The 18,465-nt window shown below is 39.5% G+C and overlaps 1 protein-coding gene across 5 annotated transcripts in view; it reads left to right on the plus strand.

Annotated features, from left to right (window-relative positions):
- Window positions 1-10,672, plus strand: part of LOC120545048 (cytoplasmic dynein 2 heavy chain 1) — a 113,584-nt gene extending 102,912 nt beyond the window's left edge. For 4 of the 5 annotated variants that reach the window (XM_039779005.1, XM_039779045.1, XM_039779026.1 and 1 more), the window contains 5 exons: window positions 4,214-4,303; window positions 7,873-7,982; window positions 8,065-8,146; window positions 9,297-9,413; window positions 9,849-10,010. In XM_039779005.1, coding sequence (XP_039634939.1) covers window positions 4,214-4,303; window positions 7,873-7,982; window positions 8,065-8,146; window positions 9,297-9,413; window positions 9,849-10,010 — 561 coding nt within the window. Of the gene's footprint in view, window positions 1-4,213; window positions 4,304-7,872; window positions 7,983-8,064; window positions 8,147-9,296; window positions 9,414-9,848 lie in introns of all 5 variants that reach the window. The other variant, XM_039779015.1, reaches the window with a different exon arrangement.
- Window positions 10,673-18,465: the final 7,793 nt, after the last annotated feature.

The following is an 18,465-nucleotide window of genomic DNA, read 5'->3' on the forward strand; positions in this document are numbered from 1 at the left end:
GAATCGATCACTGGTAATCCAGTTTGTTTGGTTGCTGCTACGGCTGCAGCCAGCACGTTGTTTTAGCGTGTTTGCGTTTCATGTCTGGCAACCCAGGTGTCAAAATGTGCAGTTGAAAACAACACACCGACCAGAAAAAAAACAGCCACAACAGCAGTATTTTCAAAGGAGAAAATACTGGCTTTAGCATTCTTGTCAAAGAAGATAGTATTTCAACTTAGCATGTTTCCTTAATATCTGATGACATATTGTGGTCATTCTTTGATTTAATACAGTAAATATATTACATATTGGACTTTTAAGTTGTCTTGACTCTGTGGTTATGGAGAGGATTTTAGCCTTTTTTTCACCACAAAAGGAAACGCCACATACATTATTAAATGAAGTTACTGTTCACACAATACAGTAACATGAGCTATTTAAATTAGCTGGATACATGGTTAAAAGTAATTTGCTCTTACCAGTGTATCGCCGTGTGTACTTCGTCCATAGCAATCCCCACCAATCAGTCCCAAAACATCACAGTTAGATAGTTAATGCTGTAAACATATTTTTCCTACATTTTTACAATCATTCCCCAAAAGAACCAAGAAATTGCAATTGTTGCACAATCCAGATTTTCTTAGAAACTTGCCTTTTTCAGCGTTTGGCTTGCTAGCTCGAAGTTTGTTGTTGTTTCCCTAGGCAAACAGAGTTTAAAGGTCCCATGGCATGAAAATTTCACTTTATGAGGTTTTTTAACATTATATGAGTTCCCCCAGCCTGCCTATGGTCCCCCAGTGGCTAGAAATGGCGATAGGTGTAAACCGAGCCCTGGGTATCCTGCTCTGCCTTTGAGAAAATGAAAGCTCAGATGGGCCGATCTAGAATCTTGCTCCTTATGAGGTCATAAGGAGCAAGGTTACTTCCCCTTTCTCTGCTTTGCCCGCCCAGAGAATTTGGGCCACCCATGAGAGAGAGACATCATGGCTTTCAAACGAGCAAAGTGGCAGTTGGTCAAGGCCACACCCCCACTCTCCTCCTCAATAGCTACAGACACAGAAATGGCACATACTAAGTAAAGCTCATTGTGGGACTGGCTCTAGTGGCCGTAATTCTGCACCAAGACTTCAGATACAGTATCACTAAGGCCTATATAAAAGCTTCCAAAGAGCACCATGTCATGGAACCTTTAAGAACGCAACACAAAGAAAGTAGAAGGCAATGGATGTCACACAATTTTCCTGGAAATGTTATTCCGTTAAACCAGACTATATTAGATACAACTCTGCAGATTGATGTCTCCAACCACATGGCATTATGTGTTAGACTTCTTTTTTAACCAACCATCACTGATTAGACAAGCTTCAACCAGAGAAGAGGAACAGAAACAGCTGGTGATGTGATTTATATATTTGAAAAATTGACCATTTTGGGTTGTTATATTGTACAAGTATGGCAGGCACAGCTCTGGAGGGATCAGCTTCATTGCCCCTCTGCTCAGCTGTGCAGTAAAAAATAATTAGATACTTGGAAACTACTTAAGCATCACAAGAGAGCGCTGCAAAACTTAAAAATAAATATAACCACAAGACATTAGGACTGATGCAGAGATGGCTTTTTGATTTAAGGTTAAACAATCTCTATTATCAGACAAACTTGTACTAGGCCTTTAGATTTTTAGTTTTCACTAAATGCAGCAGAAAATGATTAAATAAATATATTGTAATCTATACTCGGGTATGCTTTCCAGTGTTTCCCACAGATTAGAAAGCAATTTGTGGTGCGGGGGGGGATGCCCCATGTCTATCAAGTATCAAAAACTGAGGACACGCTGTTGGATGCTGTCCTCCTTTCCTACTCTTTCTTCAATGCCTAACAAATCTATCTCTTTCTCTCCCAGTGACCCTGTCTTTCTGCTTGAGCAGCACTGGTTGAAGCCTGAAAATATTGTAAACAAATTAATAACATAATTAATTACACTGGTCGGACTGTTCAGCTCTGTTTCAGACTGAATACGCTGCATGTTTTAAATAGCGTTAAATAAAATTACGCAATATAACGCAATATGTGGCGGCCGGTGTTGATTATATGGCACACCGCCACAAATTAGTCTATGTGTGGGAAACACTGCTTTCAGTGGGTGCCAATAGCATTGGAAGAATATTTGTTTTCTGGCGTCACTGATTGGAAAACATTTGCAAATTTCAGCGACATAACTTAAGTCTGCGTACTTATCTCCACACACACACACACACACACACACACACACACACACACACACACACACACACACAGCAGGAGAGTAACTGAATGGTTGACTTGCAGCTGAGAGGCATGCAAGGTCCCTTTTATTTACATTATGACTTTATAGCTTGAATGATATCAATTTCTTAATCCTTAATCTCCTACTGTGCATATGTGTGTGTGTGTGTGTGTGTGTGTCAAGAGTACTTTGATCTTTGTTTAACAGTTTAAGCAACATGGACTGCCAGACCCATTCCAGAGTTAACAGTTGTCTCCTGAGGCAATTTTTCTTTTGCCACCTACACACAAATATGGCATTTGCATTGCCTTCCAAAAATTTACGCTTTGAGCATTTCAAAACTACACATATGAGTGTTTTGGAATCTTTGGTTAATGTATGGTTACGGTTAGGCAAATAAAACTACTTAGTAAGCATGTGGAAAGGTCCTTGTTATTGTTAAAAGAAATCCAACATTAACTGTACTCTTGTGGGTGGCTGTGGCTTAGGTGGTAGAGAGGTCGCCTACCAATCGGAAGGTTGGTGGTTTGATCCCCTGGCCCTGCAGTCCCATGTCAAAGTGTCCTTGGAATGGTCCCCGATGCTGCGCCGTTAATGTGTGTGAATGTTTATCTAATGAGCAGATGGAACCTTACATGGTAGCCTCGGCTACGTATGCATGTGTGTGATTTGTGAATGGTGCCTGTAATATGTAAAAGCGCTTTGAGTAGTTGTTAAAGGTCCCATGACATGGTGCTCTTTGGATGCTTTCATATAGACCTTAATGGTCCCCTCTTTCCCGAATTTCAGCCTTGGTGCAGAATTACAGCCACTAGAGCCAGTCCCACAATGAGCTTTACTTAGTATGTGCCATTTCTGTGTCTGTAGCTATTGAGAAGGAGAGAGGGGGTGTGGCCTTGACCAACTGCCAACTTTGCTCGTTTGAAAGCCATGATATCTCTCTCTCATGGGTGGGCCAAATTCTCTGTGTGGGCAAAGCAGAGAAAGGGGAGGTAACCTTCCAGATCGGCCCATCTGAGCTTTCATTTTCTCAAAGGCAGAACAGGATACCCAGGGCTTTGTTTACACCTATCTCCATTTCTAGCCACTGAGGGACCATAGGCAGGCTGGGGGAACTCATATTAATGCTAAAAAACCTCATAAAGTGAAATTTTCATGCCATGTGACCTTTAAGACTAGAAAAGAGCTATAAAAATACAGTCCCCTTTACAGAAAGCAATATTTTTTGTCTCTTGTCACTGTGAAGTTTGGGGTGGATTTCAGTTACTGTAAGTCAAATATTTATAAAGTATTAATACAGTAAGACAGACACTCATCTGGGTATCTGCCAACTCTTCTTAGAGATCAGAAGTTTAGAAGGTAATATCACCACTGACATGGCAGAAAACATGGACATAGATTATATTTTATCCAAATTTTGTTTTAGCCAGACCACAGTGTCAGCCGAGTAGAGTGTATGCCCTTTAATGACTAAGGCACAATGTTGTCAGGTTTATCTCTTTTCCACAATGTAGTGACTGTGGTAGTCTTAAGTGATGGGGAGAGAGGGAGACAAAATGCAACATAGGGATGGGGATGTTGTAGTATGCGGTTTACACCAATAGGCTATCAGGGTATCCCACAATTTAGTTACTTTTAAGACTTTATTAAAAAATTAGCAGAGGGACAACTCTAGCAACTTTTTGGGCAGACATTTGCTACATCCCCATGAAGAATGTCTTTAACACACAGCTCAGTGAATCTGCAGTCCTCCTGCATGCTGTGGCTCTCTGGCTTGACACCTGCGTTTAGTAAATGAGAGAGAGGCACGTTCAGTCATCCACACAGTAGCTTGACTGAAGCATGAAGCTTACTGATTGCAGAACGTCCACAACTAAAATATTATGGTTTACTTTACCTTCTTGCTGACACTTGTTTTTTGTTATGTATTTGTTATGACCTTTTTCATCTCTATGCTTGTTTCCTCAGTGTCCTTTAACATGGCAGAATAAATGGGAGGGACCAGAAGAGCCAATGCAGTACCTCAGAGCTGTAGTAACACAGGCTCTCGCCACACAGGTAACACATGCATGTGCATGCACAAAGAGACATGCTGTACTCTCTTTCTCTGTCAGTCTATCTGTCTCTCTCCCTTTCTCCCACAGAAACAAACCTACAACCGTCTTTAGCTATGATGGTACCATAGACTGTATAGGATAGTACATTTTAATTTTGTAGAATCTCAAAAAAACTTCTTCTTTCATATAACCATTTAATATTTCTGAACAATTTTGAATCTGGCTAGTGATAGTTTTCATGGTTTTATTTGTAGTTATTCCTACAGGAACTGAAAGTCACACAGGCCTGCTACTATCAGAGGAATAACTGGTAGTCAAGGCATTTGCTGATGACCTCACTGGTTATTAAAAAACCCAGATGCCCCTGGGAACCCTCTGTACTCTCACAGGAATGAGACTTAAGAGGCCTAAGAGTTGCCTAATCAGCATTAGTATACTGATTGAGGGATCCATTTAAATCCATCATGCTTTTAAATATCCTACTGGGAGTCTTGTCCTCCAGTTGTGATAAATATTACGGGATGACATTTTTGAATTGATTTAGTTTTAAATGATTTAAAAAGGACTTTGCACCTCAGACTTTCCTTCCCACAATGGCCCAGACCTTCAGTATTTTCTGGTGTTTCCCCTCATGACAAGAATCCTTTTGCTGAGCCTGGGTCCAAGGACCAGACTAAGCACTTTTGGCTTATGACTAAAATTATTTTCTGACTGATTGAGGCAATGTGTTGACTAAATCCATGCCTGAAAAAATATAATTTTGTTTTCAAAAGCTCTTCATAAATAATAGCAGATTAAGGGATGAGTTTCTAGCAAGTGTCTGCCCTTGGTTGGTGCCAGGAAATGAGGGCTCTGTCTGTGTCTGACTGTATGTCTACCTCAGTATGTTCTGGCAGACTAGAATACACACACACACACACACACACACACACACGCTCAGAAATGTTTATTTTGATGTGAATTTGATGCATTTCGTTATTCATGTGGGCGAGCCTCACTGCCTGTGTCTGTTTGTCTGCGGGCCAGCTTGCCTGCCTACCCATCTGTTTGTGTGTTAAGAGTGTGTCTCCCTGTCTGCCTGTGCCATCTCTCATTCTTTCTGTCTGCTAGCCTCCCTGTTTACCTGCAGTCCATCTGTCTTCATGTGTGTCTGTCTGGAGGCTGTGCTGTCCTTAACTGTCTTTTTCTGCCCATCAGTACTGAGTGATATCTCTGTTAGCAGTGTGTCTGTGTCCTGTTAGCTAATCAGCCTAATAAAGGCGGAGACGGCCAGAGCTGCTGCTGTGTGGAGCTGCTGAAGAATAAAGAGCTAACAGCGCAGCAGTGCACCCCAGACGAGCAGGACGACCTTGAAAACCCTCAAATGCTAACACACACATTTGCACACAAATACTATGCATAACAGCACACACTGGCTCGCTGTATTATTAATACCCAAAATTATTGGTGCACATCTTCCTCTGTGTGTGTGTGTGTGTGTGTGTGTGTGTGTGTGTGTGTGTGTGTGTGTGTGTGTGTGTGTGTGTGTGTGTGTGTGTGTGTGTGTGTGTGTGTGTGTGTGTGTGTGTGTGTGCATCTGCCTGTGTGAATGTGGGCATGGGCTTGCAATTGTGCATATTTTCTCTTGGCATAATGCTCATCCCAATTTATCTCTAAAGCCAGTGGAGACTGATGCTGTGCTAAAAAAAGAATCCATTTATAATAGAGATTGGATCAGATGTTTTCTCATTCTGCCTCTATTTGTCAGCAATTTTCTTCAGCTGACCTCCAAAATCCACTAATTTATATGGTGATTTAGAGAAAACTGCCTACACATGTTAAAAAAATAAATGCAAAAAAAAGCCCAGAATACATCAAAACATCAATCTTAGGTCAACACTCAAGGCCTCAATCTGGCCACTGCAGCCATACAGGCTTATGGATATCACGATAAGCTTGGCTGTAAGTGTAAAAAGGACAGTGAGATCAATTGTTTTGCCACTCAGCAACATTTTCCAAAAAAGAAAGTAAAACGTAGAACGGAGAAATAGGGTTGTATTGTGAGATATATCAGGTTTAGTCCTGAGCTATGACTTTGACAAAAATAAGTTGAAGGAGGCTGCTTACATGATCAAAGATGTTGCTGAATAAGGAAGAATGGATCAACACATTGGAAAATGCTTGAAGGGGTCTATCTCCAGTCATCCATATACACACTGTGTATATGGATACAGTGTTTGTTGACTTTTAGTGTCTTTGCACATACACATCTCTGTTTCTGCATGCATGTTCCTGTATATGTCCAGGTATATTGTACAATATACAGTACAGGCCAAATGTTTGGACACACCTTCTCATTCAATGTGTTTCTTTATTTTCATGACTATTTACATTGTAGATTCTCACTGAAGGCATCAAAACTATGAATGAACACATATGGAATTATGTACTTAACAAAAAAGTGTGAAATAACTGAAAACATGTCTTATATTTTAGATTCTTCAAAGTAGCCACCCTTTGCTTTTTTTGATAACTCTGCAAACCCTTGGTGTTCTCTCAATGAGCTTCATGAGGTAGTCACCTGAAAGGGTTTTCACTTCACAGGTGTGCCTTGTCAGGGTTAATTAATTAATTTTCCCCTTATTAATAAAAAAGCAAAGGGTGGCTAATTTGAAGAATCTAAAATATAAGACATGTTTTCAGTTATTTCACACTTTTTTGTTAAGTACATAATTCCATATGTGTTCATTCATAGTTTTGATGCCTTCAGTGAGAATCTACAATGTAAACAGTCATGAAAATAAAAAGGAAACTCATTGAATGAGAAGGTGTGTCCAAACTTTTGGCCTGTATTGTATGCACATGCTCAAATGGGATTGTGTGTGTGTGTGTGTGTGTGTGTGTGTGTGTGTGTGTGTGTGTGTGTGTGTGTGTGTGTGTGTGTGTGTGTGTGTGTGTGTGTGTGTGTGTGTGTGTGTGTGTGTGTAAGTGAGTGTGTGTGTGTGTGTGTGTGTGTGTGGGCGCGCGCGTTTATTGGGGTTTCAATGTTATCAGCTTGTTGATATGGTGATGAAAGGACAAGGGGACATTAAATACTCTATTGGCCACACATTTTTATTAACTTTGTGTTTTGTTCAGTCTGTTTTTAACCCTTACTTTTTATCTCTCATTAACAAATACACACTGACTCGGATAGGAATTATGATTATTCCACTCACAGATCGATGTTTTCTATGAATATTTAACGAGCCAAATACAATACAAAATCAACCATTTGTATTCTTTGTAAAAAAAAAAAAAAAAAAAACTATTAAAAAAGCTTAACAAAAATATTCAGGGTGAGAGGGTGAGTATTTAGAGCAAATATTTTAATATTTAGAGCCGGCTCTATTTGTGTCAAATTTCACCACTTGAACTGAAACTGAAATGATCTTTCATTGAACCACTAAATGTTTTGCCTCACTTTTGTGTGAAACTGATGCAATTCTATGCCTGAATTATGTGTTATCTTTAGGTGCTTATTTGTGATTTGCTAGATTTTTGCTTCAATTATCTGTGTGCCTGTTTTATTCTATATGTCTGTGTATCCAGAGTTGGGTGGAGCGTGCAGGCAGACAAGCTCTTCTATCAGACACCCTCGATCTGTCTGAGCTCTTCCACCCTGACACCTTCCTCAATGCTTTGAGACAGGAAACTGCCAGGTACACTGAATGCTTGTGGGTTTATGTGAGATATAAAGAGTATGCGTTCTAAGGTTAAATACATCTTTTTTTGTGGTTTTAGGTCCATGGGTTGTTCTATGGATAGTTTGGTGTTTGTTTCATCATGGAGGAGTCCTATTGCACAGGCCAAGCTACAAGTCAAGGTAGAATTATGACAAGCACACATTATCATACAGATCATGCATGCAGACAGCAGACACACACTGCTCCCATCCAGCTGCAGAATACTGGAGCTATATACATTGCAGACTCTGGCTGAGTGATAATTGGAAAATAATGGAGTAAAAGACAGCAAGAATAGAATACTGATGCAGATGAGAAGGCAGGACCTGAACAAGAGAAGAAAGTTAGAAAGAAAGCAAAGAGTTTGCTGCTATCTATTACTGTAGAGACAAGTCTGTTTCCTTTGACAGCATCATTCAGAGACCAGTCATCTCTGGTCTCCTCTGCTTTTTTCATGCATTTGATGAGCACAAATTCAAACAATTTAAGGACAGAGACGCACATATTGTACAATACCACAATGAGTCTTAATTTATTTCCCTTTCATGCTCTGATTTCAGGGTGATGTAATTGTATTGTCTACAATTTAAATACTTTTAGGCATTTTTATTTCTTTTCTGTCATGGCAATAAAATTTGGCACAGCTTGACTTGCACTTAGTTAAAATATACAAAGAGAGAGGGTAAGGATGTGAGTGCTTAAAAAGAGGCTGCAGCTGCAGGGAGGGACAGGAAATACTCAGACATCTGACCGAGAAAAAGAAAGGGGATAATTGTTGGGAAGCAATGAGTTCTCTCTTCCACACACACACACACACACACAATGTAGCCTTTTCTGGATTTTTCTCTCACTCGCTCTCCTGGTTTTTCTTGCCCAGATTATGGTGATTTAGTAGTTGTCTGTGTATGTCTGACTTGACGCCAAAGTTCCCTTTATTGTCTGCTCTACTGTGGAAAATCCCTGACTCACTAGACTGAATTCACTCATAGAAACACTCTCATGTACAATGTGCATAACATGCTAGTTCATCTGGTGACAACAATGTGTGTCTTCCTCTCATGCTCTGCATTTCTTTCTGTTTACATGCGCTCTTCTTTTCTTTACTTTTTATTTCTCTCTTTTCATCTATTTATATCTCACCAGACTTTTAAACTTTGTCATCCTGTCCCTCTGTTTAATTTACTTCTCATAATCTCTTCTCTCTGTTTTTTATCTCCTTACTTCACAATCACTTAGTCCTGTTTTTGTCTCCTTTTGCTTCTTACACCATCTATTTACTTCCTTTTCCAGGTCGGAGGTCTCCAGTTGGAGGGTTGCAGTTTTGACGGCGTTCATCTTTGTGAGAATCAACATGACTCCCCCAGTGTGTCGGCTGTCCCACCCTGCTACATGGCCTGGGTTCCACAGGTATGTGTTTTTCTTTAAAACAGCAAGACCGAGGAAGTTCAGTCTTTTGTCTGTCTGACATTCAAATTTGTGTGAAACGTGGACAGGACATGGACTTTTGCCCAACGAACCATATTTGTGGTTCTGTTAGATTGTTGATATTGTCTGATATAATCATGAAACTAACAGTGATAGACTGTTTGTAAATCCTAGGGCATTTAGCTATTCATTCTGAAAAGTTTAGACGCTTAGAGTAGACTGATGTATTCAGGTCTAAGCAGTTGTCGGTGGCTGAATGCTAAACATGTTCACTCATGGGGATGTTTGCGTATTTATTTATCATTCATTAGTGTTTGTGGGGTAACTGTGTAACACATATTTTATCATTCTAATACATGTCAACTACTTGAATATAGTACTATATTTATTAATTTGTGTGTTCTGCATTGATCTCAGAACTCTGCTGCTGACTCCGCTGCATCCGAGGAGAGTATGTGGCTGCCTCTGTATACGAGCTCCGACAGGTTGAAGGTGGTCACGCACATCTGTCTTCCCTGTGGAGCGAACCCCAACCAGTGGATACAGACTGGAGCTGCTCTCTTTCTCAAACAACAGTGAAAGGACAAGCACATTGAGACCGTAACGACGGGGGCTTTTGTGAGCACTGTAAGCCTCAGGTGAAGATAATATTGTCATGAAAGGTGGATTTGACTGGGGCATCAAATAACAGGACAAATTATTAACACTCCAAAATGTCAGGCTGTGATACTGACGCCATCCTTCATTTAATTAAGCACCTTAGCTCGGAGACCAAAAACTTAAACATGCAGCTACTGTATATCGCGATTATTTGCATAATATGTTACAAGGGAAAGCATCAAAGGAGAAGAAAACAGAATAACTGACTTTGCAGTGGTCTGCTTTTTGGTTTAGCAACAATGCTAATACTGGAATGAAAAGTCCTTTCTTTTTCCTTTAATGGACCAGAAAGCAAAATGGAGCAGCCGTAACATCTTTAATAAGACATATAGTACACATTATATTATTTAGATCTCAGGCAATTTTTAATTCCTTAGTGTCATAAAACACTACTCCATTCATTTTATACATTTCATAAAATAGTGTGTAAAACATCAGGGATTCTTGTTACCTTGTTTAAAGAGATTGTGAAGACAAGGCAACATTATCCACATTTCAAAAGGTTTTAGTTTTGAATGTTTGTTTCACAGTTATTTTGTTGCCTGAGCTCGTATTTATTTAATAAAGATGAAATAAATGTCGTTATTGCTGTCATTTTTCTAGTAGTAGTAGTCACTAACATGTGCATGCTTCCAGTGAGGTAGTTGGTGAGAAACTCTCTGAATTTCAGTTCAGCATGCATTATCAGTGTAGACGTTGAGAATGATATTTCCAAAGCACAACACAAAGCTGGGCTGACCCTCCACCTCACACTATCAGAAGTCACAACTGTTCAACAGTAAACAATACAGATTCCAGTTCACTCTGCTCTGTCTGCTCATTCTATGGTGCTGAAACGAGCTTTAGAGGTGTCTGTTCCAAAAGCAAATGGTGGTTCTCTCTCTCGCTCTCTCTCTGACACACACACACACACACATTCACAAGTACTCAGCTAGTCCCTAACCTTTGTGTGATTGGTTCTGAGTTGAGGTTTAGCGGAGTCAGTGAAGCTATGATGGATTGCCACAGAACCCCAAGGGAGGGTGTAAGATGCGTATGTTTGTGTGTGTGTGTGTGTGTGTGTGTGTGTGTATGTGTATGCTTGAATCCACCCAAGAGCATCACATTTGTTCGATGGCTTAATTAAGCATTTTATTTCCTGTATCTGGCTTTTTTCCCACCCTGTGTGTATGCATTTGTGCAAATGTTTGTGAGCGTGTCTGTGTGCACATTTATGTGAATGTGTGTGAGTTTGTGGAGACAGAGAAAAGGGTTGAAATGAGGGAGGAGCGGGTATTGTGTGCGCACTGCAGTGTGACAAAATGGGGGTGAAATGGAACAGCAGGTTTAAAAAAGAGAGAGGATTGGATTTCGGCAAAACACAGCCCTCTGGGTCAGAGAGTGAAAGAGAGGCAGCTGGATGAAGGCAGAGAGAGAGAGAGAGAGAGAGAGAGAGAGAGAGAGAGAGAGAGAGAGAGAGAGAGAGAGAGAGAGAGAGAGGTGATGCAGGGAGCAAGGAAAAGGCTATAAAACCTAAATGAGAAAATTGCAGAGAAACAGGAAAATAACGACACAGGTGACAGAGGTTGGGAGGAGAGCAGGGGTTAAAGGGAAATAGTTGGATGGAGAAGGTTGGGACAAGTAGGATGGGAGTTATGGATAAAATGAACATGAGGGCAGAGTGTGAAAGAGGGAGAGATAATGTTCATTCAAGTGATACATTGTTAATGGCTGCTACAATACAGAGCTGACGGTTGATTTGTTCTTCACCTTTTCTACGATCTTTTTTGTGATCAAATTTTTATTTTCCATATGCAAATAAACAAGCAAAAGTGCAAAATATTGGTTTAGATGACAATATACAGAAAAGTACACTATACATACTGGAGAAAGCATAGTGTACCTTTTCTACAATCTTAAATGATATGAGGAAAAAGAACAAACCGAAAAAGCCTTTGACCTGATCATTTTTCCTGAGTTTAGCAATCTACCAAAAGCTTCTTAAAATTCAACATTCAAAACAGCAAGTGTTGTTGCACAACTATTCCTTAAGTTTTGATTTGAGTACTTATCCTGCAGGCAGAGGTGGAAAATTAACATCAGCATTGCAGCAAACAGAAAATGCTTTACAGAGGGCTTGTTTCTAAGGTAATGTGTTTTACAGAGTCCCCTTCCTGAAATCCACCAAAAAAAGTGTTTTTCTGTCTTCTGAGTTCAAATCATTAACTTCTCTCCATTCCCCTTCTTTTCTGACCCTCTTAAATTCAACTTCCTCCATTCATGACGTCCACCATCCACAGTGTTTGGGGCTTTCCTACTGTATGTTGTTTAACCAACAATACAATACAATGCTTATATAAAGCTTGCCTATGTCAGACGTAAACATTTCTTTTTCTATGTGATAATCTTTCTAACACACATATTTGTAACATGTAGTCCAAATAAATACAAAAAAAAGAACACGAGGATATAAACAGAACAATGTAATCACTCCATCTCAGAATACAGTCATATTTGTTCATGTAACAACATTGAGTCTGTCCTTATGCAGCTTGGCTAATGCATCAGACCCTGGTATTTTAACTTTTGGAACCCAGCACACTAACTGGGCCAATATCTGGTGGGTCCCCATGAAGCAATAGAAGTAAAATGTTTTGGGTTCCTGCATGAGGCGAGATTTCTCAAGTAGGTTTCCGGATTTAAAATGTTAATCACTGCTGCATCAGACTTTAGCCACGTTTCAATGAGGGAACCACAGGAACCTCAGATGTGCCACAGCCATCTGTAGGTGACTGACTAAGTGCATGACTCACTTATAATACATACATACATAATATATATATTATGTATGTATATACCTACATATACATACATAAATAAATAAATGTGGAGGTTTTTTTTTTTGCATCTGACTAATGTGCTCCACTTCTAGTATGCACAATGCTATTTATCATGTTATTTTTTTCATCATACACCAAGTGTGTCGTTTCGGGGATTTTGAGAAGGCTTTGTGGCTGAAACCTGGTCTCTGGGGCAGCTAGGGATGACACCTTTGGTATCTCCCACTGCTTCCATCAGCTTCACTGTGGACACGCTGTGTGATGCCCACATTTCACTGTGCTGTTTTTCCAATAAACACTGTGGATTACAAAAGATGTCACAGTATGTCTCACCTCAGCAGAGGGTTTTCAGGGGTGGGAAGTGAGAGGAAAAGCTAACACCATCCACAGGATGCTCAGGAGGAAGAGGACGGAAAAGAAACACTACGAGGGAGCAGAGTGGAGGAGGTGTGGGGAGATGGGAAACATCTCTTGGCAGGTGGACAAAATGTTGGAGAGGAGAAAAGGGATCCAACTGGTTTCCAGCAGATTTGATTGACACAGAGACCAGGACCATTAACCTCTATTTGCTCAGTAAAACGTAGTGTTTAAAGGTGCTCTAAGTGATGTCACGCATTTTTTAGGCTACAACATTTTTTTTCCCATACAGCAAACATCTCCTCACTATCCGCGAGCTGCCGGTCCCCTGAACACAGTGTAAAAAAAACGCGGTCTCTGTAGACAGCCCAGGCTCCACAAACGCCAACAAAAACAAACTGGGCCAACCTGCACAATGAAACATAACAGTGTTCCAGCCAATAACCGACAAGAAGGATTTGGGGGTGGGGGTTGGGGGGGTTAGTGCGCAGAAGCACGGAAGGGAGGGAGAGGGGACGGGATGAGGAGGAGGGATGGGCGAGCTAGCTTCATTTGGTTTGAAAATATCGCTTAGAGCACCTTTAATACTGGGCCTTTTAACATGTATTTATTGCCACATTCTATTTATAAAATACAACAAACATACAGTATACATCAAATGATAAGTCTGGAGATATTTTATATGTCTCCTTGCCGTCAAATTGCAAGACAGGACGAAAACCAAGACATTATTATTAATATTATTATTATTATTATTACATATGTGTGATTCATGTCTAAAGATGTACATATTTGACAGGAACAAATGGGCCTGAGAGCCAATGATGGTGATGGACTAACATACTGCTGGTTTCAGTCTTTTCATGAGATTTGTTGATATTAAATAGTTTATAAGTATAAAATATTGCTAGCCTCATTATTTGAAATTGTTGATTAAAGAAAATATTTCACAACACAAAGACACATTGGCATGGTCAGTTGGATTTATTAACAGTATGTATAACAGCGTGTCGGCTATATTTCTGATTTGACATGTAAACAGTATATACTATTTACTTTATGTATACCCTGTAACTTTCCCTATACCTCAAAAGCTTTTTTATAAAAAGTTTGTTTCTTTATTTGTGGATTTCTTGGTTAGTTTTTTTGTTTAGTGCATAAATGACTACATAATAAATGACCACCAAACTACATATACACACACTAGCGCAGCCTGTTTTCTAACATACTGCACTTTTATTTACATTAATATTATAACTGTAACTGAATCAGTGATCATGCAAGGTTCATATTATCATTAAAGCGATGCAACATTTGTGTCCTTTCATCTCTGAGCTGACATGTTGTAGCAACATTACTTCCATGATATCTGTGATACCTTCATCCTGTAATGGACCTTTCCTTATGGCAGCTCTGTCATCCAGGGTGGGAAGATTTTAATAAGGCACAGCCGCTGCCTCAGCCAGCATAAAAATGTCCTGCGCCTGCTAATAACAATATAAGATCCCCAATGAGCATTAAAATAATTGCACAGCATTTTTACCCACATGGAAAAGATGGAGGGTCCAAATGGTCTCACATAATTCTGAGTGTGAGAAGCAACATTATTATGCCCTGAGAATAAATGCAGTGTAATGGCAGAAAATAGTCTTTCCAGTATTGCAGCTGTTTCCTATGGTATCATGCAGTGCTGTTTCAAAGGCTGAGTTGGCTTCTGGAGCGAATAAAATAGAGAACAAGTTGTCAGCCATTTACAAAAAAAAGGACCTTTAACTCGTTAAAAAGTAGTTCCTGTTGGGTTAAAGCTAAACGAAAATGAGTTGTTCCAATGATAAGCTTTTTTGCAATTTGGGTAAACCAATCCTTTAAAAGTCTAATATACTTACTGTATATATGAGTGCCATATACAGTATGAAGTACTGTGAGTGTGTAAAATCCAGACAGAATGTGAGAAAGTTGAAAATAGAAAAAGACTGACTTACCAATCTGTACAGTGAAAGCCTTTATGATGTAATACGACACCATCCTGTTTACTCCCTAGGTGAAAACACAGCTTTTGTGTTGTGCGACGAGTTTTTTTAATGCCTTTGCTTTATATGTGTGAGTGGGAATGTGTGAACACACATATGTTCTCCTCAGTATATTGTACAATTGTGTGTGTGTGTGTGTGTGTGTGTGTGTGTGTGTGTGTGTGTGTGTTTATCTCTGTGTTTCAGTGTGGTCTCGCCCTGGAGAGATATCCTGCCTCCAGCAGAGTCAGAAGAGCTGACAGATGACCGCAAGGTCACTCGTCTCTCTGATCTTTGATCCTCTCAAGAGACGCAAACACACTTCAGGGGAATTTCCTGCTCTTTTTCTCTCTTTGCCTCATTGTGTTTCTGTTCTCTCCATCTTTACTCTCCTCTGTTGTTTTCTGCTATTTGTCTGTAACTCTTGTGTTGCGCCTTTACACCCTTTTCTCTACTTCCTTTTCTCACCCTTTCTCCTCTCCTCCCCTGCTCTCTTCGCACTTATCTTTCTTGATTCTTTGCCTTGTTAAACAATCTCATCCTACTTTACTGTTTCTCTCAATTTATTTTTAATTTAAAGAGCTTTATTGGCATGGCAGTACATTGCTGATATTGCCAAAGCAGATAACATATAAATAAAGGGAAATTGACAATAACTGGCACAACAAACTATAACATAAACAACAACTTAAACATAATACTGTATATTATATTTATATTTTACAGTATTTATGACTATTGACTGGTTAAAATGTTTAGGACCAAAAGCCAGTTCATTATTTTCTGTTCCCTGCACCACAGTGAGAAACGTCTGGGTTAATGTCACATTATAATTAACATTTCCGCCTGCAAAAAACAGGCAGGTTGTGATTATAAAATGAAACTTTATGTTGATGATTTTATGGCTATATGTGATGTTGTGTGTTGCCTGTATGTGTGAGCATGTGTTTAGCATGTCATTATGGTATAATTTTCCCAACTCTGCTTACTAATTATGCTCTCCCTGCAGACTTAAGAGATTACTGTATTGCAGCAGTCTGTATTGTACATATATGGCATATACAATCTGGTTTTCAAGTCTGTCTGCTCTTCTTTTATAAACTTGTTGATGTAAATGCAAAAATAACAAAATGCATTTACTGTCATTACTCTAACAAATCGTTTCTTTGTGTTATTTGTAGGCTATGCTTTTTGAGTATTTAAAAAAAACAACAACAGTAATTTATCCTTTTATTCCAAGTATTGCACTTTGCTACATTTCAAGTTGCATCCAGAGGTAAAACGAAGGTTAGCAATATACCTCTGCATAGGTAAAAACTGGTTGAATGCACCACCCAGCCAGCATGCTGAGTGACACAAATCAAACACACCTAATGTCCTGTCAGCAGGTGCATGCTGGATCTGGCTAACATGCTAAATGCTAAAATGGTGGCTCATCCAGGTGACTTCTGCTTTCCATGAGGAACTTGTACCTTCAGTGAGGTGTGTGAGGACTGTCTACTGTTATTGACAAGAATCCCTGATGTGACTGCAGGGTCTCCTCAACTCCAAATGTTTGAAAACGTTAAAGGATCACAGTGGGACAGGCGGGCTAAGTGGACTGGTTATATTGTGGATTGAGAATGAATGAGCAGAGAAGTTGAAGCCACCGCAGATTGTTGATGACTTCACGGTGACTCAGCAGAATGATGTTCAGACAGGTACCGTGGTAAAGTTGGTTTTATATTGGACGTTGGATATTCCACACATTCGAAAAATCTATTATGCAGCTTGTCCTTTTCACCTATTCATGTCAAACCACTTTTGGTGAACTCAGCTAACTCCCCTACACATTGCACAGAGCTTATTTAAAAAAAAAATAAAAAAAAATCCTTTGATTTTATAAATATTTTTTAATGTAAAAAAATGCTTCACAGAGGGGCACGTCTACTTTGCTAGGCAATGTACTGTAGCTAGCATGCTGACTACCCCTATGAAAGAACTGCTGCCGCTTTTTGCTTTAATATGCGTGTTTGTTGCTGCAGCGCTGTGTAGTTTTGTTGTTCATACATGTCTGTGTTATCTGCTTTGGTGACGCTGTATTCTGCTGTTGATTCTATAAATGGCCAGTTATTTAATTTCTGTAGCTTATTGCTTGTTGATGTAGCACCGGCCGTGGTGTCCAGCTCTTTCTAGTTATTATCTGTCACTTTTCTTTAATTGTCTTGAGTTTTTTTCTATTTTCTGGTTAATTCTAGGAAAACAAACAATGAGAAAGCTGTTGTATAGCCTATAGTGATCATATCAGTTGTATGCACATACTGTATATAGAAAAGGGAGGTATTATTGGTTTTGACATATCTGCTTTTAGGTTGTGATGTAGTGATGTACAGTCTATCATATAACATAATCATCATCATATACATGTTTTCTTTCCCTTCCCTCCACCCCTTCCTTTCTCTTAAAAAAATGTAAGGAAGTAACGTTTACTCAGAGTAGAGGATTACAAATCTTTAAAATCATCTGTTGTGATTGCCCTCTATCACGGTTCATTTAAGGATGTTGGCCAGCTTTTCCTTTTTGAAAAGGAAAAACTCAAGTTTCTCAAATGGCATTCAGAGCACAATAGTTGAACATCGCCAACGACAGGGATTTAAACCTTGGCTCTATGAGTGCCTTGAGCATGCAGCTTGAAAGCATTTGGGTTAGCGCATCCTTTTTTAAAGTCAGCTTCAGCAGTTTTTGTAGTTGTCATTACCTTCTGAATTGCTGTCTTTGCAAAACCATCTTCAATCAGTACAGATGCTCAACAGATGGCACGGGTTGTTGCGAAGCTCAGTTAGCACTGGGACACCATTTTGTCGTTTCAATAGAACAAATGCTGCTGGATGTAGGAATCACATCTTGCTCTGAATTCTATGCGTGGAAGACATGGTGATAAAATGAACCTCTAGCCACATTTATCTGTATTAATGTGTGTTTTGATACGTATATGTTACGTACATTATCTAAATGCTTTTATAGGGGAACTGCTTCTCTGTACGTAGCTGCTCTTTCTTCCTTGCTTTTTCTATTTATAAATCCACCTGAAGGCTTTTATGTGATATTGAAGTTTCTGCGAGCTTTTTTCAGTGTTTTTACCACACTGGATCGATGTCACTATCACTGGCCACACACACCATCTAAAGGCTGTTTTCTGGATTGATTTAA

This window comes from Perca fluviatilis, chromosome 2, assembly GCF_010015445.1.
Source record: "Perca fluviatilis chromosome 2, GENO_Pfluv_1.0, whole genome shotgun sequence".
In the NCBI taxonomy this organism is placed as follows: Eukaryota; Metazoa; Chordata; class Actinopteri; order Perciformes; family Percidae; genus Perca; species Perca fluviatilis.